This window comes from Bidens hawaiensis, unplaced genomic scaffold (genome assembly GCF_021521415.1).
Source record: "Bidens hawaiensis isolate Kalapana, Puna unplaced genomic scaffold, B.hawaiensis_p1.1 tig00003781_1, whole genome shotgun sequence".
Lineage (NCBI taxonomy): Eukaryota > Viridiplantae > Streptophyta > Magnoliopsida > Asterales > Asteraceae > Bidens > Bidens hawaiensis.
In genome coordinates, this window is record NW_027491218.1 from 498,723 (window position 1) to 523,202 (window position 24,480).

General features: G+C 33.6%; 1 protein-coding gene and 2 pseudogenes across 2 annotated transcripts; 2 read left to right on the forward strand and 1 right to left on the reverse strand.

Annotated features, from left to right (window-relative positions):
* Nucleotides 1-201: 201 nt before the first annotated feature.
* Nucleotides 202-3,666, reverse strand: LOC143624427 (uncharacterized). The gene is made up of 3 exons (XM_077095088.1): nt 3,594-3,666; nt 1,260-2,097; nt 202-495 (listed from the first exon to the last, which is right to left on the reverse strand). The coding sequence occupies exons 2-3, from the start codon at nt 2,076-2,078 to the stop codon at nt 202-204; spliced, it is 1,113 nt and encodes a 370-aa protein (XP_076951203.1). The 5' UTR covers nt 2,079-2,097; nt 3,594-3,666.
* A 344-nt stretch (nt 3,667-4,010) lies between these two features.
* Nucleotides 4,011-9,254, forward strand: LOC143624393 (methionine aminopeptidase 1B, chloroplastic-like; annotated as a pseudogene). Its single transcript, XR_013152102.1, has 9 exons — nt 4,011-4,118; nt 4,945-5,026; nt 5,095-5,332; nt 6,751-6,954; nt 7,040-7,110; nt 7,927-8,006; nt 8,113-8,210; nt 8,805-8,852; nt 8,928-9,254. The product of XR_013152102.1 is annotated as a methionine aminopeptidase 1B, chloroplastic-like (transcript).
* A 5,779-nt stretch (nt 9,255-15,033) lies between these two features.
* LOC143624428 (zinc finger protein WIP6 pseudogene) lies at nt 15,034-17,148 on the forward strand (annotated as a pseudogene).
* Nucleotides 17,149-24,480: the final 7,332 nt, after the last annotated feature.

Below are 24,480 nucleotides of genomic sequence, written 5' to 3' on the forward strand. Positions count from 1 at the left end.
TGGATTCAACGCAAATGAGGTGACCATAGTAGTTATTCTCATAATCTTGTATCCTCCAAACCTCTCTAAAGTTGAATAACGCTTCTTTCACCATATTCTTCGCACCACTCTATCTTGACGTCCTTAAGTGCTCTCATATCAAAATCAACGGTGGTAGGTGTCACTAGATTTCTAAACTTTGACGACGATGGATTCAACGGCTTAAAACCCACAAATGAGGTGACCATAGTAGTTAATCTTCTTCCCCGTGTCTATGTTGAATAACGCTTCAATGGAACCACATTTTTCAACTCTAAGCCTTTCTAAATTACTTGATAATCGATTTGGAATGCTTGGAAAAAGATTCACAAAACCGTTACAATCTTTCACTATAATCGTTCTTAACATGAAAATGTTGTTAACTTCCTCCTCGCCACTCATACTTTCATATGGCCATATGTCCTTCATGCTTGTCATACTACTAATTGTCAACTTATCCAGATTTGGAATCACAACCTGCATAAAAAGTGTTGTTCAATATTGTAAATAATAATAATAAATTGACTTATGTAAGACGCCTGAAAGGTAAGGGACCCAGGTTCAAACATTCCCTAGGTAAACATCTTGGATGGTCATAGCCAACATTCCCTAGGTAAACATCTTGGATGGTCATAGCCGTTCAAAAAATAATAATAATAATAATTTGACTTGTATGTAATCTATAAATCAATCTATAATGTGTAGGGCTGTAAACGAACTGAATGAGACCTTGTTCGTGTTCGTCTGTTAACTTTTGTCTGACAAATTGACGGTTCGTGTCCGTGTTCGTTCACTAAGGAATTACGTTTGTTCATGTCCGTTCGTTATTTTTGAAAATGGACACAAACAAACATAACCAGACACAAACGATCGTATAATAATGGGAGAATAATAATCATCAAATCAACATAAAATCACCCAAAAATTCGGAAGTACACCACGTAATATTCAAAAAAGCTTAACATAGTAATCATAAACATAATTATATCAATATAGTATTAGTAATAAATAAATAAATTGAAAATAAAATTCTAACAAACAAACATATGTATGTAAGCGAACGTAGCTGGACGGACTAAACGAACGTAACCAGACGAACGTAAATGAACTGCCTAAATGAGCCAGGCCTCCTTTTGTGTTCGTTCATTAAGCTTACCGAACGAAATTCTTTGTTCATGAACAATTCGCCAGACGTTCCATTTGTTTACAGCCCAAATAATACGAAAACAAAAAGTATTTACCTCTTTGTTAAACATTGGTTGCTTTGAAGAAGAAATATTCCCTGGAAAGACGCTGGTAATAATCGGAAGTTCATCAAGTTGTAACTCCACTAGCTCTAGTAACTCCATTGCATGGACATGCTGACAGAAACTTACAAGCTCTGGCAGGTTATGCAAAACCATAACTTTTAGCTTGTGAAAGGTAATCACCCCGACTTCGCTATTCTCGCCATTTACCACTGATGTTAAAATAGGACAAGAGCTAATTTCTAGGGTCTCAAGTTTCCTCAAACTTTCTGCCGTAATCTTTGTGAAGAGGTACGTCAAGCGTACACAGTTATACATATGAAGGGCTTTTAGATTGCAAAATAGATATTGAGGAGGGTGGGTTAAAACATGTTCAAAGACTGCCGCTGATGTTGATGGCCTTGGAGAAATAACCATACCGAGAGGTATTAGATCTATCCAATGCATCTCTTTTTGTTCCATCATGAGACGGTCTATCTCCTTGAGAATCCTAAATGATTTTCTTCCAGCTGTGTACATCGTCTTCATATTAAGGAACCGAAATCTACCCCTTGGAATACCATGCCCCACCATTGATTTGATTTCTTCGACTTTTTCCAACCAAAGTGGGACACGATAAGGTATCACTTTCCTGTTTGCTTTATTCGAATGTAGTTTATCAAGCATATCATCTGCTGCAGCTTCCAATTCAGTCACTTTTGCTTGAATGTCTTTGGCATACTTTGTGGAGGAAAGCAAGAAACCCAAGTGTTTCTTAGGTTGGCCAGCCAAAGATTCAACAACGGGAGATATAATTGCAGCTGCAATCTCCATTTCGGAAATTTGTACGTATCTGCAGTTTTATACAAACAATAAAGTAGTTGAGAGAATGTAAAGCCTGTGGTTACAAAGAAACAATTTGGTGTAAACTGTGAACAATTTATTTTGTTTATTTACGTTTATCCTTATTTTCGTTATGTTCATAAAGAAGAAAAAGAGTCGGTCAGTTGATCAAACTCGTGCGAATTGTTATGTTCTTGAGCATAAACATGGGCTATCAACCCGCAACCCGACCCATTTCATTCAAACCCCTGAAATACATAGTTTATGGCTATTTTTTTTAACGAAACAACAAATCTTGAAGCTTCATTGATTCATGATTCAGCGTCATTGAAAATAGACAATTCAAAATTGAGGGACTCAACATGAAATCTGATAGAATAAAAACAAATATTTTGACTGTGCAGATTCATACAACTAATTGCTATTAGAATATTATGTTGGCTCAATTGTTGTTTGGGTCGAGAATATGGCCCAATCCAAGAATTAAAAGGGGTTGCTTAATGACCAAGTTAGGGTTATTAGGTTTCTTGTTAGCTAAGTTAGCGTTAACATTATAAATATATGCAACCAAGTTATGGTTCATATACACGAGTTATGTGCAATATGGATTTTTGAGTTATATTTCCTCTATAATATATTGAGAATTATTTCATGTGTGTTTACATTTTGGTGAGTTGTATCAATTTGTCCTTGATATTAAACATCATCATTGTTATTATATATGATTATAACTTATGTATTATTAAAAGTAGATTAGGTTTATTAATTAAAGTCGGGAATATTAGTGTGATCCAACAACAGCTGCTGCATAACCCTTGTAGACGGTCAAGCGCGCCAAAAGGTCAGAACGATTGACAAAGTGTGTATTACCAGCCAAATCTAATGTACAAAAACTATTCATTGTATCCGATAACTAGTACCAAGATGATCAGTTTGATCATTTCATAACTTTTCATTAATAAACCGTCCATTACGTTATTCTTTCGCTCTTATCTTGTTTTACACATCGTAGTATTATTACACGATGACTTAAACACAATCCAAAACAACCGACAAGATTATACCCTTCGGCCAACAACCACAAACTAAAAGCTTTCAAAACTCTAATAATCAAACAAATCTTACCTTAGTAGTATCAGACTATCAGTCAAAAGCTAGCTAGCTCACTCCCTGCAGGATATGATGCATAGATTTGATCACCTCTAGAATACCTAGCTCTTTTGCTGCAATAATTAAATGAAGCAAATAGAAGATTTAATGAAGAACCTTAATATGAGTTCAAAAGGTAATTTTTTTGCAATAAACTTTTGGAGCTTTTCAGACATCATAATATGCCCAGAAACAACAGGCAGCAGCAATATTAATATGAAAAATTAAAATGCAAGAAAGCTTCTGACAAGTTCATATCTTGCTAATTAATTTATTAATCATAATGGTAAATCATCTAATCAGTCTTATGTTAAGAAAGCTAAAAACTGACAAGCTAAACTTAATACATAAGATTACCTTCAGATATCTTCAAATCCACCACCACTGAAACTGAAATTAGAAACCTGAAATGCTTTAGATAAAGTTCATGAAGTACACCCTTAACAATGTTCATGTAAAACCTTATTTTGATTGGATTGTTGGGCTGATCCTAGGCCTTTTAAAACAATTGTTTCCGGCTTTATTCTTGATAGAACGTAAAAAAGATGTTATACTTGGAATGACAATGAAGTATCTCGGATTTGGAGATGCCCAACTGTTGAATGAAATGAGCAGCCGCCGCCTCCCATATGAACAAGCATTTGCCAACAAAACCTATGCTTTTAGCCCATAAACTATATCCTCTTAAGCCCATTTTCTTAATCTTCAACCCTCCCTCCATATGTTTCTTAAAAACAAATCCAAAACCAATTTTATGATGAACACAAGAAAGAAACTTGCAAATGGCTTCAATTTCATCTTGTTTCCATGGCGAAAACATATCTTCTTCACACTCATCTTTGTTCTCCACGTCAGCACTCTCTTTCCACCCTTTAATATCCGGTAATTTCATCTATATATTTAATCTTGTAATTTATTTATTTGTAGATTAAATCGCCATTTTATATCTAATAATTAATCATACAGTAATTGTAATTTATTTGCATCTTTAGCGTTGTTTATGTTCTTCCGTTAAGCTTTTATCGAACAAACGAATGGTTCATGAACACGAATGAACATTTACAATATTTTATTTTATTTGGCTAACCGAGAATGGTCCGTGTCAATGGTTTCGTTGAGCTACATATAAATTAATCAGATAATACTCATATATATATATATATATATTTGTTTTAAAGTTAATACTTTTGCTTGAATATATATTATATGATAAGCTTAAAAACGTCATTAAAACATATTAATAACCTTTAATGAACTAAACAAACACATTATCAAACGTTCACGAACACTATTGAACGAACATGGAACATGGCCTCTGTTTGTGTTCCTTCATTTAGTTAATCGAACAAAATTTTCTGGTTATGTTCGTTCATTCACTAAACAAACGAACATAAAAACGTTTAATGTACAAGCATAAACAAAAACACATAAAGGAACATAAACAGACCTATATGAACACATTATCGAACATTCACGAACATTATTGAACGAACGCGGCCTATGTCCGCGTTCATTCATTTAGTTAATCGAAAAAAATTCCTTGTTCATGTTCGTACAACAATCGTAAATTGTAACTGATTTGCATCTTTGGATGTAATTTGTTAGTACTAATACATTTTAAGTTTTGTCTATGATCAGTTAAATAATTTGATTGCTAATTGGTTTAAATACTTAAATATGTGTCTTGATATATAATTTACAAATTCAGGTAACAATTTCAATGGTAAAAAACAGTTTATGGTTTTGGCAAAAAGATTATCCGGTTTGGAGGAGGCTATAAGAATAAGAAGGTATGCAAATTCACTTTTTGCATAATGTTAAACGCGGTTTCTTGATTAATAAATTTTTGAATGTATAGGGAGCGTGAGCAAAGAACATCGAACCCCGTTAAACGAAGAACACCGTTAAGGCGTTTAAAGGTATCACCGCGTCTTCCTGTGCCCGATCACATACTGAGGCCGCCTTATGTTGAAACAAAAGTGTTACCTGAGATTGCAAGTGAGTTTCAAATTCATGATGAAGAAGGTATTGAGCGTATGCGGGCCGCTTGCCAGCTGGCGGCTCGAGTTTTGGAGTATGCAGGAACATTGGTTCGGGTAAGAATGCATAATAAGTTATATAGGAGTGTGGGCGGGTCGGTTTTGGGCTCAAAGCAAACCATAAATCGAAAAGTTTGGTTTTTAAGTTTTTGGAAACCGTTCGATTTCGTGAGGTTTTGGTTTTTTCGGTTTGGGTTCGGTTTTTATGGTTTTACCACTTGGGCTTTGAAATATTTGGGGCTAAATCTTTTTGTTAATTAATAATTAATTATTTATTATACATTTGGGCTATTATATTGTAGTTACACTACTTATTAGGCTCTTTTTAATAATTTAACATTCAAAACAAAAATTTAAAATCTATAAATTCAGTTTGGTTCAGTTTAAATTACATGTAAAACCAAAATTTGGTTTCCACAAATTTATAAATCCAGACTGTCAGTTTTTCTTTGGTATTTACTTGGCATGTATATGAATTGAATGAACACAAATGTTCGTGTTCATACATTTAAGTTTAAACTAGTAAACGATCAAGCGTGAAACTTTTTAACGATTAGTATTGAAAATTAAAATTTGAAAATCTATAAATTCAGCTTGATTCAGTTTAAATTACATGTAAAACCAAAAATTTGGTTTTCACATAAATATAAAACCAAACTGTCAGTTTTTGTTTGGCATTTACTTGGCCTCTAAATGAACTGAATGAACACAAACGTGACATGTTCGTGTTCGTACGCTTAAATTTAACCGAATAAACGATTGACCATGCAAATTTAAACAAACTAGGTTTTCATGCTCGTGTTCATTTGTTAAGAAAATGAACGTGACATGTCCGTGTTCGTTTGTTTAACTTTAACCAAACAAATGATTGAACATGAATAGTTAAATGAATGAGGTTTCCGTATTTGTGTTAGTTCGATAAGAAACTGATTTGCTTTTTAAGAAACTGAACGTGTTCGCTTATATTTGTTTATTATCAAAATTAAGAATGGTTCACAAATGTAATACAAAGGAACACAACTTAGCTAAAACCAATTAAAAGTACACGTGAAGAACAATGTGTTGGGCCTAAAAAGTTATTAAAACTAGATTAATTTGTAACGGGACTATAGAATTTAAATAAATATATTAATAAACGTATACTAATGAACTCAAACATAAATAAACATAAACGACGAACGAGCATAAACGAATTTAGATGAACGAACGATTGACGATCATAAATGAACGAGCGAGAACTATGTTCATGTTCGTTCGTTTAACATTTAATTAAATGAACAAATTTTTGGTTCATGATTGTTCGTTTATTAAATAGACGAACTTCCCACCGTACGGTTCACGAACGTTCAATAACATTTAATTAAAAGAACGTTCGGTTTATTTCCAGGCCTGGTTTTTCGGTTACAGATTGGTTTTTTGATGTTTGGATATTATTAAGTTGTTTGAAGCTCTTAACGATTTGATAATGTTATCAGCCATCAGTTACAACAAATGAAATAGACAAAGCGGTGCACCAAATGATTATCGATAACGGGGCCTACCCGTCACCTCTTGGGTATGGTGGGTTCCCAAAAAGCGTGTGTACGTCTGTTAACGAGTGTATGTGTCATGGAATACCCGATTCTCGTCAACTGCAAGACGGAGATATTATTAATATTGATGTCACTGTTTACTTAAACGTAAGTTGATTATGTCATCGACTAATGTCGTGTTTTTTTATATTTGGAAGATTATATTTATTTAAATATGTTGTGTTCTTATTAGGGTTATCATGGTGATACTTCAAAGCGTTCATTTGTGGAAACGTTGATGATAAGACAAAACGACTCATTAAGGTACATTGTTACATTTTCTTGTTAAAAATCCGGTATTTTTTTTTTGGAACAATTTTATATATCTAGGCCTGTAAACGAACCAAATGAACTGGTCAGCAGGAAGTTCTTATTTCAATAAACAAACGAACATGAGAAGTTGAGCACAAGTTTTTGTTCATTTAAACATGAACACATGTCTCATCCGCTCTTTTATGTTTCTGAACGGTTGTTTACATTAATTTATGTTTGTTAGTTTACATGTGTTTAAGTTCGTTTGTTTATACATTTTTCGGTCTGCTACAATTTAGTCTAGTTTTATAATAAAACTTTTATTAATATTTTAGGCCCCGCTGAATATTGTGCATGTTTAGTTTTAATTGTGTTCACTCAGTTATGTTTGTTTGTCTATGTTCACTTATGTTCGTTAACCATTCGTTAATACTATTAACAAACGAACTACTCCTTTTCTTAACAAACGAGCACAAACAAGATAACCTCGTTCATTTAGTTGTATGTATTCAATAATATCATATTTACCAACTAAAGTTATGATATCAAAGTATACTCATTTTCATATTTGACGTAAATACCCTTCTCTTATGTAAATATTTTAGTTGCCAAGGGTTTGAACTTTGAAGTGTAAGGAGAAGAAGGGTATAATTGTCATATTGTAATATATAGTTGATGAAATGGTTAGATACTTAAATATGAAATTTCCGAGACACTTTCTCTAGTTTATATATTTTCCTTGGTTTTTGTTCTCCATTTTATATAATTATTTTTTAAAACACAATTTTCCTATTTTTATTTCACTTTATTAAACATATGATGTCATAGGTTACTGAAGAGTGTATGGAAAGAGGTATTGCTGTTTGCAAAGATGGAGCACTTTTTAGAAAAATTGGGAAAAGAATTAGGTACGTTTTTCTTTTAACTAACAAAATTTGTCGACATTTGACTTCTGAAAGTCAAACAGATACTTTGACTTTATTGATTAATTAGTCATTTCTGTGATTTTATTAGTGAACATGCAGAAAAGTTTGGCTTTGGCGTTGTGGAACGTTTTGTGGGCCATGGTGTGGGGACCGTTTTCCATTCAGAGCCACTTATATTTCATCACCGTATGTTTTCTTTTTCGTGTTCGTTTGTAGATAAATCATTTAATTATTGCCTGAACAATTTTTATTTTTGTAAATCATTTAATATATTATAGGTATAAATTTTTACTTTGTAAATGTAAAGAAGGCTAAATTATTGCCAGAACAAAAAGAACAACCTAAATCGTTTATTTTTTTTATCAAGGTTCATATTTTTCTAAAACTTTTACTTTTTATATACAAAAGTCTATGTTATGTAAATAAAGAAAAACATTAAACTAATTTGTTCATATGTTTTGTTTTCATTTTCATCGTACCTACACGTGATTTATACATTCCTGAAGATTATTTACGCATGTGTAGATTCTATATAAAACAAATTTTGTTTATATAATTTTTAGAATGTTAGAAGAGACTAATAAATAAGCATTACATTTCGATCATTTTCTTGAATTTTTAAAGTTTTAAAAATTGAGAAAATAAATGATTTATTTTGTTCTTTTTGTTGCAAAAATAATGTCTTCCGCGTAGAATCCTCCCTTGTATATATATTTTATCTCTATATATACATAAACTTATGTAAACTTTTTAATCCTTGCTTCCATTTGTTATATACAGGGAATGAAAAGCCGGGTAGCATGGTCAAAGGTCAAACATTCACCATAGGTGAGTTCTTCAACTCCTTACGCATATATTAAAAGACCATAAAATAATCAAGAAATATGTTATTATTTTGTGCAGAGCCGATACTTACACTTGGAACAACCGAGTGCATAACATGGGAGGATAATTGGACAACCTTAACCAAGGACGGTAGCCTTGCTGCTCAGTTTGAACACACTATTTTAATCACCGCAACTGGTGCTGAAATCTTGACAAAGTGTTAACTCATTGTTGTTAAACGAATAAATGATGTGAAATCCCCGAAATGCCCTAGCATTGCTGACATTATAACTGATGAAATATTAGGTTTCATGTTGTATAGAATTACAAACAGACTTATGATTCTTTATGTTCTATATTTTCAAGGGTGTTATATGAAGTTAGGATCTATATTGAATTGGTAGTTTTAAGGATAGAGAGACTGCTTTTAGGGAAATCCGACGTTCCAACTCCAAAATAAGAGAAATTATATCATTACATCTAAAATGTTTACTTTGCATTTTTTTTAAAATGCATACTGGGGGTTTTTACATGATCTTGTTGCATTGTTGAATTAACAATGCCTCTAAAAAGTGGCAAAATCAATGGGCCTTAAAGCCTAAACAGTTGGCAATATTGTGCCTTAGGTTTAACCCACTAAGTACAAATATGGTGTCTTAGATTCCGAATACGAGAAATGAAATGACTGTCATGGGCGCTATGACGCAATCCGTGCATGACAACCAAGTTTGGGAATTGGTAACCCTCCTCCTGAAATCCGGACAATAAGGAAAAAATGGGTTTTTAAGAAGAAAATCGACATAGATGGAAATGTGCATATCTTTAAGGAAATGCTTGTCGTGAAAGGGCTTACTCAAACTCATGTAATTGATTATAAACGAAACTTTTTCGTCAATGGCTATGCTTAAATCAGTGAATAATCTAATTGTTATTGTTGCGTATTATGACTACGATATATAATCAGAATGACTTTCTTAAATGGACATCTTATTAAGATGTCTATATGGCTCACCCTAAAGGTTCTTGTCAATCTAAAATAATCCCGATAAGGTATTAGCTTAAGAAATTCATTTATTGATTTAAGCAAGCATCTCGAAGCCAGAATGATGAGAAGATAAAAAAGAGTGTGTTGTTTGCAAAGTACGTAGATGAGTCGTGTATTTACAAGGCAAGTGGGAGTGATGCAGGAGCATCCGGTCCTTAAGTCGGCCCGGCCCAACTGTTTATTTATTTATAAATATGGTTGTTAGGTCTTTTGTTTAGTCAATTGATTGTCTTTAATAGAGATTTGTAAGCTGCTTTGTTAACCGAATCATTCGGTTTGAATCGTTTGAATGAAATCAATGTGTTCTTGAGCCATTTGATTGCTAGTCGAAACTGCATCTGGGAGCACAATTATATTTATGATACTGTATATAGACGAAATACTACTCATCAGAAATGAATTTCAACCTTGTATGACATTAAGGCTTGGTTTGGAAAGTGCTTCGCTATGAAGGACCTTGGCGAAGCCTATATTTTAAGGATAAATTAGATCTATAGAGACATATCAAGGCGGCTTATTGGTTTGAGTCAAAGTGCTTACATATTGACAAGGTCATTCATGGCTTCTTAATGGAGATTCCAAGTGTGGATTCTTGCGAATGTCACGCCGAACGATCTTGAAAAAACATGGTCCCAAGACGAACGATGAGAGAAAAGAATGAAAGAGTTCCATATACTTTTGTTGAGAGAAAAGAATGATCAGTCATGTAGGCTATGTTATGCACAAGATCAGATGCATGCCTTTAGCATGGTGAGTAGATAGTGGCCAAATCCAGGTGAAGATCAATGGATTCCAATAAGAATATCCTAGAAGGACTAAGAATATGTTCTTGGCATATGGAAAAAGAGGAGGAACACTCAGTGTAAGATGTTACACTGATGATAACTTCTAATTATATTACTTGTTGGTTGCTTCATGTGTAACAATTTGGATTGTATCTATGAAAGTGTAGTTAGATCCAATAGTTTAGAAAGTGATCATTTTGGGTATTTTTGGTTTGAGGGGTTGGTCAAGGAATTTTGTTGGTAAAAAGGGTCATTTTGATCATTATTCCTTCCTATATATTTTGGTATTATCTCATAATCAACTAATCTGTTACACGAATAATAACATGTCCATGTATATACTACAGTATGTGAACCAAGTTTCAAGATGTTGATTATAAACATATAATCATCACATAACTAACTTCTAATATTAACGAATGACTATAGTGACTAGCTTAATTTCAACACTAAGTTCTCAAATCATCCAAAAACAATTTTTTACTAAATTTCCCAAAAAAACTATCATAACTAGCTAGCTAGACTCTAGGGTATGACATGTTGCCTATTTGCACCTGTTAAAAACAGTACTCCAAAAGTACTGTTGACATTAGAGGAATTCATATATAAGCTGGTGTTGTCTTGTAGACCATTCTGATAAATTAGACATTTATACATGTAGCATGAAAATGTGCTAAGCTTACAATTTAGGTGAGACTAACCAACTTTTGACAACAAGGGGTCAAATCATATTATTAGTATTGGTGAATCAGCCTGTTCATGTGACTACAAAATGAAAAAAAAAAAAAAAAAGAGAGAATATGAATAATTAACTTTTTGTTTGTGTGTTTTTTTGGATCCTTGGTTTGCACTATGTAGACTGTAGAGTAACATCTTCCATCATATTTTATTGCTGGCATGCACATCTCTTTCAATGTATCTTTTACATGCTAACTACAAAAGTGAGTGTGTGTTTGTGTGTGTGAGAGAAAGGCCTGTCTTCAGTGTAGTTCATCATATAGTTACATAGTCCAGAATAATACCACATCTCTCTCATGGTGTGTACTTTATAATACTGTACGCATTTCTTTAACGTACATTATTATTGTATATATGTGTGTATATATATAAAGTAAGGCGTGTGTTCATTAGCCCAGAAAACAGTATTAACTCATAAAAGTTGTTTGGGTGATTTGTTTATGAACATGGTTATTACCTTGTTTATAGACCATGTGTCGTAGTTGATGTTAGGTAAAAAAAAATAATGTCACTTAGATAGTGGGGCATTAACTAACCAACCCAAAAAACAAATGTTATTGAGAGAATGAGAGACATTGGCATGTAGGAAGGTGACGCCCGGTTTGATGGGTGTAGGCATGTTGTTTGGCACCCACCATGCTTGTGTGGCAGCTGGTGGGTGGCGCCTCGCGCCACTATAACAACGGTCAGTCTAAGTATATATGTACATAGTGTATGGTACATAGTGAACATAATTTCATTCTATTATCTACCAAACCCTAATTTATAATTTTGTGTCAACTCATTTTACCATGTCTAATTTGTTGTTTTTCTATGGTGAATTTCCAAATTTCTTCTTTCTTCTTTATTCTTTCTATAATATATATATTAATTTCAAATAATATATTTGCACAAGTTATGTTAGATAATTAATGTTCATTATATATATGTTTAATTTCAAATTGTGTTAGTTTAACTAATGCTTAAATTATGAACAAACTAACATAAAAAATATCATAATTCATTGTCAGTAGTTTATTTTTGACAATTGGGATAAATATCAGCGGATTTTATTTATTTATTTTTCATATATTCTCAGTATGTAAAACTTAGATAATGTAGTTTAATTACTAAAAGAAGATTTTTATACATTTTATAAGTCAAAAAGTTATTTAATTATATTATTCTAATTCATCTATTGTGTTTGTTAAGAAGCATACATGATTTCTTATATGACAACAGAAAATTTTTACCCATATTTCAGTCGGAATAGCCTTTAGCGACGGCATGTCGTCGTGGGATCGTCACCCAATTGTGTCGTTGCTATATAGGGTTCGTCCAACTAGTGAGTAAAAATAAGGATTTAATAATATTTTGGGTTCTCTAACCCTATAAGGACGAAAAAGTCATCACTATAAGATGGTCATTACGACATGATTTTGTTTATTTACTATTATTATTTAATTATATTAAAGGATAAGTTTGTCGTGAGGACTTGTAGCTGTGACAAACTTTCCAGATGGCTACGGATTAATTGCTAATCAGAAGAAAAGAAAAAAAAAACCCTATATATCATACGACAAAAAAAGGAAGAACGTCTAGCGACGACACTTTATATATGTCGGCGCTAATGCCTATGATCCGTGCGATTAAATGTGGGCGTCATGCCACAAGGTTAATTCGTACAATGAAACCTTAATTGTCCAAACAATCCCAAAATCAAAGTCCGAATTTAACATTATGAGAATCATATATGGGTATTAGCGTCAACATTTTTAGCGCGGCCGCAAGTATCGCCATCAATATTGAATAAAACATAATAACCAGATTTTTAGGAGAAATGACAAAAAAAATTAGATTAAAGAAATAAAAATTAAAATAATTAGAAAACAGATCAGTGGTGTTCTATCTTAAAACCTAAACCTGGCTTTAGTGGTTATTTTTATTAAAAACAAGTATTTATATATTGTCTATTTATAACTAAGAATCACGTTATGTTATGCATGTGGAATGTTATATTTAAACATAGTGTTCAGCTGTTTTCGTGCATAGAAACCGAAATCTATTTTCTATATAAATATAATATCATTATATGCTTTTCAAAATATTGCATTTTAAGATTATATTTACAAATATACCTAATTTAATTTATCCGCCTGTACGTGGTAATCAATACATAATAGTTACAGTGAATAATAACATCAAATAAAAGGTAACAGAAGAACAGTATTTGACGACTAAAGATTTGTATTGAATGTCGTATCAATTGCAATGTTCCAAAAAAGACAAACATCATATCCATATATCTCAACCACAACGTACTGGAACTTGGTGTTGGACGTAATTTTCAACTTAATAGACCAGTCACGTGTAAGTGACCAGGTTGGTTTATTGAGCCCGTGTGATTTATTAATATGTAATGGGTTTATGAGGTTGCAGTTAGGGTTTTATTATATTTGGTAATGTCTTGACTAGCAAGTTAGGCTAGTCTATATAAACCGAGTTATGGTTAAACATTATCGATGGTGAACATAATGTAATCGAGTTAGGGTTCATCAGTCAAATCGAGTTAGAGTTTGAGGGTTGTAATAAGTTTTTTAAGCAATATTTCCTGATTAATATAAACGAGAGTTAGTTGTTTAATTGTGTTTGATTATCGATCCTGGACTTGACTGTGTATTTAAATTTTTAATATTTTGTATTATAATTAATCTCAAGAAGCTCAAAACTAAAACCTTGTTGATGGTGACACAATACGGTTAGTACGGACATCAATAGTTTGAACACGATACGTTTAACTAAACATGTCATTTACTTAAATGTACACTAAAACGAATATGTTTAATAAACACGTTAGAAGACATGACATGATACAACTTAAGTTGTATGTGGTGATTTTTTTAACATATTCCAAAAAACCTGGTTTCAAGTACGGTCAAAGTTGAGTATCGTCCATAACTTATCAAGAAACGTTTTCATAAAGTTATAAATGTCAACATCTCAATTAGCATTGTGTTTTTGAAGATTAATACCTACCTTAATGTTTAATAATTAAGAGAACTCACTTGCAAACAAAGCTAATCAAGAGGAAAATGATATTATGGTAAATAAGATTAATTGGTACACTATTCTATGCAGTGCAGTTTCTTCCTTTCTCACCTGTCTTTTGCCGAGTCCTTGTCTCCCCCAATTCTATACACGCCAAATCCATCACCTTCCAAATTTTTATATCTCTATTCCACGTGCACACTGCTTCAGTCTCACTTTCTTGGTTCCACTCAACATATTTTAATTTTCTTTTTTTCAAATATCATCTAATATTGCTTTCTCTACCAATGCTAAAAGCTTAAGATCCTCTTTCTTGGAGGTTTTATTTAACTCTCTGTATCTCTTTGTGTGTATGTCTCTCTCTATACATATATATTTATGTATGCATACACACACACACACACACACACTTTATATATCTCTTGATATAAATCATCTTGATTTGTGTTGTCCAACAAAACCCATGGCTTAAAACCTTATTTCTTGAAGTCTCATCTAATATTGCTTTCTCTACAAATGCAAAAAGCTTAAAACCTTGTATCTCTTGATTTATATCACATCTTGATATATAAATATATATTTTTACACACACTCCCTCTTTATAAATCTCTTGATTTATATCACATCTTGATTTGTGTTGTCCACCAATTCCCATGAATTAAAAAACCTTCTTTTTCTTGAGGTCTCATCCCCAAAAAGTATCATTTATTAACACACGGTTGTAATGACATATGTCTATGTCATTGTACTGTGTTTTCACTAGCAAAAATCACACCTTTTTGGATCTTTAGCAATGCTCAAACCCTAAATCTCTCTAAAGTTTGACAAACATCATGTCAACAACAAGTGAGAGTTATAATGTTTGTCTAGATTGTGATGATCAAGGAGATGGACATAATATTCTACTCTCCCTTAGTCCTCCAGGCCAACAACACCATCCTAAAACCTCAACACCTTGCCCTTTTGACAAAAACCCTAACAAAGATCTTGATCTTGATCTTAATGTTACCATTGATACAAGTATGGATGATGTAACAATAGCTCTTAATATAGGCCAACAACCACCAAGTATAGTGGAAGTAGGAGGTGCTACTAGCTTTGCTACAAACCCTAACATGAGGGTAGCATCTGATCATTTGCAATATTGGATCCCAACACCAGCTCAGATCATGGTTGGTCCAACACAATTCTCTTGCACAGTTTGCAACAAAACATTCAACCGCTATAACAACATGCAGGTTATTTATCATGTTATTGATGACTTTCCACCATTTTAGTCATTTTATGTACTGTTTATTTATTGATGCACATGGTCAAGGCAACTGTGAGCAACTCATGATGTTATATATGAAAGAGTTTTAGTAAAAATTTTAGGGTAAAAGAATAATTTTGGGTGTTTATTTGTTCAATCAATGCACCTAGATTATATGTTTTCTGAAAGTAAATTAAGTAACTTTAACCTTTTTATACTTGGCTTTAATGATTTTGTAATGGATACTAAAAATAATGGCACCCTAACAAGTTAAAAATTTGGTATATATATACTTATATTAATGTAGTAGATCCTCAAAAACATATGTTATTGTTATTGTTATTGTGTTTACATGTGTACTCTCATTGTTATTCTAATAAAGCATCAGCCTTTTTTTCTTTCTTTTTGATGAAAATAATCTGTGGTGTTTATTTGTTCAATCAATGCACCTAGATTATATGTTTTCTGAAAGTAAATTAAGTAAACATTTTTATACTTGGCTTTGATGATTTTATAATGGTTACTAAAAATAATGGCACCCTAACAAGTTAAAAATGTGTGATATACTTATATTAATGTAGTAGATCCTCAAAAACATATGTTATTGTTATTGTATTTATATGTGTACTCTCATTGTTGTTCTAATAAAGCATTAGCCTTTTTTTTCTTTTGATAAAATTAATTTTGGGTGTTTAATCAATGCACCTGGATTATATGTTCTCTGAAAGTAACTTTAGTCATGATCGATTTTCACTTTGTTATAACTAGCTTTATTGGTTTTTGTGAGTCTCTAATGGTTACCAAAAATAATAACACCCCCTAACAAGTTAAGCATGTGTTATATTGAAGTAGATACTTAAAAGTTAAAACACATGTTTTGTTTTTTATTCTAATATGATTTATGCTTCTTAATTACTTTGTTGTATTCTATTAAAGTTATATATCATGCTGCTTGTAATGTTATGTAACATTTCTAAATTTTCTTTGTGAATATACATGGTCTAGATGCATATGTGGGGGCATGGATCTCAGTACCGAAAAGGACCTGAATCCTTACGAGGCACAAAGCCGGCATCAACAATGCTTCGATTACCTTGTTATTGTTGCGCCGAGGGTTGTAAAAACAACATAGAACACCCAAGATCAAAGCCACTCAAAGACTTCAGGACACTTCAAACACACTACAAAAGAAAGCACGGCGAGAAGCCTTTCGCGTGTCGAAAATGCTCAAAACCCTTTGCGGTAAGAGGGGATTGGAGGACTCATGAAAAGAATTGTGGGAAGTTATGGTATTGTGTTTGTGGATCAGATTTTAAGCACAAAAGGTCTCTTAAAGACCATATTAATGCCTTTGGAAATGGTCATGTACCTCATTACACTTCTGAAGATTTGATTGATGATGATCATGAAGATGAAGATATGTATGATGATGATAAGAGAAGTTTTAATTAGTATTATGATTTAGATTAGAAGTGATGATTAATTAGTGAGCATAAGTGTCCAAAACTTTTCATGCACACATGTAGTCATGATCTATTATAAGGTATTACTTAGAATGCATGTTTTAACATTGTTTTGGGAAGTTTTTGTATGGATTCATTTGGTTTCATGTTAGAGAAGACTAGATTCTCAGCACGATGCATTGTCCTTTTCTTAGGCCCCAGTCCCCACAATGTTTGCCCTGGATTTGTTTGGTTCCTTTTCTTCTCGTCTTATAATAATTGTACCCAACTAATAGAAGATACATGAATGAACAATAACACAATGATGTCAACAGCATAGAGTTGAAAAGGAAATGTATTAGTGTATGAAAAATTCAACAGTTATGTGTTATCAAAGGGGTTGGCATTATTTTTTATCATGTGGTCACTCCTGCGGTTAACCAAGACAAAAAATAATGTATTGGTTTATGAAAAATTCGACAACATAACTTCTACATATCTAACATTTCAACAAGGACGCAATAGTATCCAAAAGTGAACACACACTAAGGCTGTAGTAGTGGGCGAGAAAATAGGGCTAAATTGGGTGATTTTCATTTTCAACACCACCCCCTGAGCGATAAAGGGGCCGAAATGTGTGTGTGTGGGGGGGTGATTCTTCTCGCCTTTTGTTTTTATTATTACAATTGTTTGTGTGTGGTGTGTGTGTATATATATATATATAGGCTACAACACTTTTACACCTCACAAAAACATACCATTTGCTGACTGGCGCCACATGACGTAAAACGTTCCATTTTGTAGCCCCTCCACTACAAATAACCTAACAAGAACTATGAGTAATTACACGTAGATTATTTTATTTTATTAAATAATGTATTATCATTTGAGCACCTACGGATAAATAAACTCCCCCACCCCTAGCTGGAGAGTTATCTTTGGAGCCATGGTTATTCATACACCCTTTTTGGTTATTCACACACCCTTTTAACACACATTTAAACCCTATATGCACCCTATAAAAGGTGTATGAATAACACATCTCTATCTTTGGTGTGTGTTCTTAAAAAGCTTAGGACTTGTAGGTTCATGTCCTAAACAAGTAGGTTAAGTTTGTTAGTTATTAAAGTAAGAAAAAAGTTAAAAGAAAATATATAAAGAAATCTTATCAACTTCTACTGATGCATCATATTGATTGTACGCTTGTGTGCCAGATGACTTGGTCCTCCACATCAAGTGGCTTTATCTTGGCCAAAATTAACATTATTCATCTAGCAAGGTATGGTCTGATGATGTTGAAGTTTAATCATTTGTCAAACTCTCGGTCATCCACCTCAATGTCAAGAAATAATTGTGAACCTCCTTTGTAAATCGTAATGTCATCGTACATATCGTGCATACTATTGTGTTATTTTTCATAGACCTTGTCCTTTATCTAGGGATCCCAAGGATACAACCCCCACACATACATATATAACTTGTGATGTTAATGACATAAAACTTAATGTAGGTCCTTAGAACGGATCAAACAACAAACAACTAGAGTTTTTAGATTAACCTGGAATACTAGCTATCGGATCTCACTAATGGTTAACTAATATCTCGGATCTTGTGATGTTGGATTATTACCTGATGTGGAAAGGTGAGAGGGGATGAGAGTTGGTGAGAGGATAATATTAAAATATTTTGCAAAAAGGGTTCCAGGATTGCATGGGCATGCTTCCCTATATATAGGAGAAGCATCTCATGCCTCATTTCATTATACACGGCCCAATGGGCTCAACAATACAAGGTCTCGGATCCAAACATACAAATAAAAAAATTGACAGGCTAACTATTATACATCGTGATTAGTTCAAATAAATACAAACGACTAATAAAAAACGGGACCATACAATCCTTCTAAAGTAGTTCATGTCAAGCTCGGACAGAGTATGCATATCCCTGATATGCATGTCAGTCAGATCTCCGTTGGCTCGTCTAATGGCTCATGTTTCACTGTTGGGGTGCCATTTGCAATGGACGATTGGAGAATCATCCAAGTAGGGATAGATTTGGTCTCGCACGCTTGCTCGATTGCTGATTGTATAAAACTTGTTCTTTTAACGCCTTCGAGCTTGATACGTTTCAGCAACAACGGTAGGCTGAGAAGGAAGAGCCACCACAGGCTCATCACAAACCGGAGTATCCGGGTTCGGAGAGTAGTTGATCTCGTCAGCATCTTCTTTATTTACTTCTTGTTCCATAGCTTCTTGAACAAGATGTTCGGTACCTGCAAGCGAATCAACGTTAAAGAGATATGAGATCTCAGCCTCCAATGCAACATCCGCATCTCTAACTTTCCTTGCGGGATGGTTAGAAATCTCCCTTGACGAGTCTTCAGGTTGTTGTTCACTCACCTTATTTCCACTAGTAGCACCATCACCACCATCACGAGTCTCATAGAGGTAGTGGGTTTGGTTTTGGTTTGGTCATGGGTTTGGATTTGGGCACTTGTACTTGTTTGGCTTGAAGTGTTTCTAATGTGTGGGCTAGGGTGGTTGGTGAGGCTTGAAGCTTGTGTGGTTTGTGGTGGTTGTGTAGTGGAAATCGAATGAAAGATTACCTTAATAGAAGTTGGCATCTTGGAAGGTCCAGCGTTCTTGGAGTCTTTATCCTTCTTCAAACGTTTAAGAGGGCGCTCGGGCTCCTCTTCCATTTCAACGGCTTTCTTTGACGACCCACCCGCAGAAGGCTTGCTGACGTCCTTCCTCTTCTTGTCCGACGTCTCTTGGTTTTGTGCTCACCCTCAATGTCCGTCTCAGGATCTGTGGCCTCCCTCCCTGTTAGCCACATCATCACCGCTTTGACTGTTATCATCACCATCATGCCCACTATATCCATATCATCCTTCCTTTTCCGTCTCTTCACTATTGGGTTCGGTCTCAGCAAATAGACCGAACTTGGTACCAGGTTTTTTGCCCACGGTACTTGTATCCAATCCTTCAAACGGGCTCCAACATGGCCTAGAAAGCTGTTTGTTTCCCCAAAATAATTCAATGCCTTTAGAAACATAGGACCACTTCATAGGTAGCCATGAAATTGATTAGAGGCTTTCTTATAGGCTCACTGCAACCATCACTCACAATAGTCACACCTTTTTCTTTCCCTGAAAACCTAACTGTTTCCAACAGCCGAACATTCTCTTTTTCTTTTTGTAGTAGCGTTGTTCTAAGCTTATTATAACTAGGAGATACATAACCAACAATTTCGTTTTCAACAACAAACCGAAAAGCCATGACATAGTGTGGATTTCTTGCACGATTAAAAGGTAAGCCACTTGTATAAAACATCCTTGTTATTTCTTGAACCAATTGGTCCTTTATTTCAACACCAAAAAGTCTTTGAATAGTTAATGAAGTCCCTTTTCTTTTCTTAAAACCAGCACCAGCTTCACATGACAACCCGACTTCTTTCTCTTTATTGTGGGCTTTCTTCTATTCATGCGCTTCTTCTAACCGTCTCATCTCAAGTTTGTCACTCGTTGTTGATTTCTTGCAAATACCAATCCCATTACCTATATATATAAATTAAAAAAAAATGTTCACCAACTAAAAAAGTTTTTATATAAAATTGTAAGCAAAATAATTCAAAATCTACAATAAGCAAAGCTACAAAAATAATCGAATCTAGAACACAATAAATTTAAACCACAGCAAGCAATCTACAATAATTATCATCCTATAAAAGTATAAAACACTACAAAGTTTACTTGTTACACTAAGCACATGTGCTCTAACCCTCGAATAAGATCCTTGTCTTGTTTCACCTCCAATGTTGCACTTAAATTTCCATGTTCCTCCAGACGGACCTGTCTTTTCAATTTTAGTTACATAAACCCACAATGGTGGTCATCTACTGGAATATTACTAGTAGAAGATGCTCCTTGTATTGTGTCTTGGGAAGCCATAATAAATTGATTATGATCAAGTGATGAATAATGAATAACTAAATATTGATAAACGAAGAATTACTTTTAGAATTGATAATGAGATTATGAGAAGATTATGGAGTAGATTATGGAGTATGGAGATCTGATCGTGAGTTTGAGATTATGGATATATGGACGGTTTTTTTACTTTATTCCCTGCCGTCGAACTCAATCGTCTCATATTATAATTAATTATAAAACTATTTTTTGAATTTGAAAGCTTAATCAAAAAACCCTAGATATTTAAGGAAACGTTTCAGAAACTTCTATGACGCCGTACACAAGCCCGGAAACTTATAACATCTCGTCCCCGATTTTCTGAAGCGGCCGGGAACGTATATGCATTAGTGTGTATTGCATACAATAAATAATGTTGTATTTTGCATATATTCAACAATGTGAATTGTATAAAGCAATTGTGTTGTATTATATGCAATAAACACTATTGTATATATGAAATACACATTATTGCATATATGCACTACATCAATGGTTTTTTTTAAGAAACAATATCAACTTATTAGGAGGAAAGAAAAAGAAATCAAAAAAAATTAAAAATTAAGAATATTTTTTTATTAGTTCTCTAGTTATTTTTTTAAAATGAGTTCTCTCTAGTACTCACCCCTATATGTGTGTGTGTGTGTGTGCGCGCGTGCCAATTATCCGATGTGTTCTCGCAATACATCATGTTATGTGAAGAATAAAGATCCATGTCTATATTAATAAACTAGCTAGGTGACTTACCCCACGCGTTGTGACTGGTTGTTGTTGTTTGGTTGTTTGTACGTGCGATGTGGCAGCAAGCCAACACGAATTAAGTAGGTACCTGGTTATGTAACCAGAAACTAATTAAACAAAAAAAAATTGATTCGTCAACACCTAGAGACATCAAATAAACATATTGAAAAAAAACACGCGGTTGAGAACTGATGTGAATATGGTATAATAGTGGCACTTGTATAACTTATGAAACGAAAACTAACATATGTAAACCGATATTTATGTGGTCGGTAAGACATGGGCGTTGCGGCATCGAATCAACGTGAATTCGATAGGTATCAAATAGGTTCGTTGCGGTATCGGAAATAAACCCAAATATAATTTATACAAATTAAAATATTTAAAAACAAATAAAATAACAAAAAAAAAACAAAAAGATATTCAAAGAAAGAAGGTCTCCACATAAGCTAAAATATTTATCAAAAAATTGTTATAGATGTGCCTTGAACTTGCACGCCATTTTTCTAATATCATAAGCTTTAACAAACTCATCAACCAGCATGCCAAGTTATCATAATTGGTTAAATATCAAAATGATTTCATAAGAATAAACCTAAACTCATAAAATATTATATAAAAAAACAAACAAACATATGTGACACCAAACTTCTCAATTATACTAATTAAATAATATTGATTTTGTTATTACACTCAACATTCTCCGATTGTTGAGTTTTTCCCAATACCATTTGTTGCAAAAGAAATGTGCATGATGAAAATGAAATACAACCATATGGTTGAGGTGAGACAATCAAAAACTTCATTTCAAGTTGAAAGACTTTTGGGTTAAAGTCTCATGTGTGATAAATAGTCTGTTTCTCCTAAGGGTAATCTTCGATACTCGAGGAATGAAGATGATCCGGTAATTTAGTGGTCCTTTAGTTATCTAAATGACAATTAAAAAAGTAAAATAAAGTAAAAATACTCATAGCTACATAGGTTGTACGCTTGGCATGACTGGAACGAAAAAAGTCGACTGACTTTCTAAAAGTAGCTAATGACAGTATATCATATCTAATCACAACTGATTATATAAACAGTTTTAGAAACATCTTATTAATTTATGAACGATTAGATTTCTTGTCAGAAGCTATGGCCTGCATTCATAGTTGGATTTGATATCTCAATGTTTTATCCTACACCTGATCTTGTCTGCCGTCACTCTAGTCTAAACTCGTTTGCGAACGTCATTCTCGGCACCCTACCTTTGTTGGCCATAAGCTAGATATTATTTGTACATTAGGATTAATATTATTTTGGGTTAAGCAATTTAGGATATTATTGAGTTACGGTGATGGCAAACATGAACCGGATTAATAGTTGGCGAGCGGTTTTAAATATTTTTAGCGTTAGGCTAGCTGGTTGGAAAGCTAATTCGATGTCCATGGGAGGCCGTCTTACAATTCCTTACAGTTCTTAAGTCGGTCTGGAAAGAGCTATTATTTCTCCTTGTACAGAGCCCCCTTACTCAGAAAGTCGTGCATAGTAACTTATCGGCCCATATATAAGAGCCGAAACTTTGTTCATAGTATGACTGGGTTTGCTATTCAAAAGGGAGTTGCGGTGCAGCTTGTTGCCCGCTTACCTGCCACTTTATTGTAAATCGTTTAAATGTTTTTAATGAAATTTATATTTACAGTTTAATTTAAAAAAAAATCTTGAAGCTAAAAGAAGATGTTTTCTATAGGGAGTGCGAGGGTAGATCGAAAACGAGTTGGGTATCTTGGAATCGAGTGACTATGGAAAACAAGGATAGTGGTTTAGGTTTATGGCCAGTGGCGAGTCATAGTGAGGGCCATGGCCCTGGACCCCCTTTTTTTGGGCAGTAGTGTAAATTTAGTCATTTTCTCCTGAAATTTTTTTTAATAATGTAATTTTACCCATTTTCAACCAAAATTTGAGCCCCCCTCCCCCCAACACACACACACACACACATTGTTTATTAAATTTTTGTTATACATTTTAAGTCCGGTCCCTCAGAGTTCTTGTCCAAACTTCCCCACTGTTTATGCCCGCTTAGAGTCTAATATTTCCCTCATGTCGCTTTCGCGATAATTGTTGGAGTATATATAGGACTGAAGAAGGAAGCTTATGGAGAAGGTTCATTTGCAAATTACACTTTACTCCTAGATTTTGGCCTACGTTACCTCATAGTAAGAAGTTGAATGGGATTTGTAGTACTATTGCCAAGCTAGAGAACCAAACTGTTTCATCTAATCTGCCTCTAGATTTCTTTGGAGAAAATGTGAAGTTGGAAATGGCCTTTGAACAAGATTTTGGCTAGATTCGTGGCTATTTGATACCCTGATTAAATCGGTTTTCCATGAATTATTCAATTTAGAGGTGGCGAAAGTTGTTGGGTGACCGATCGTCGCTCAATTTCTAACGGAGTTTTGGCATTTTTGGATTGAAATTGGAAGACCCGAATACCGAGTGAAGAGGCGAAAAATAATTTACATAGCCTGAAATTTGGGTGCTATTGAAATTTTCCGTTGAAAAAAAGTTACGCATTCATTTATATGTCTCTATATATACCGACGCACATAGTTCTTAACGTTTATTTTGGGTTATGCAATCTAGGATGTCGAGTTG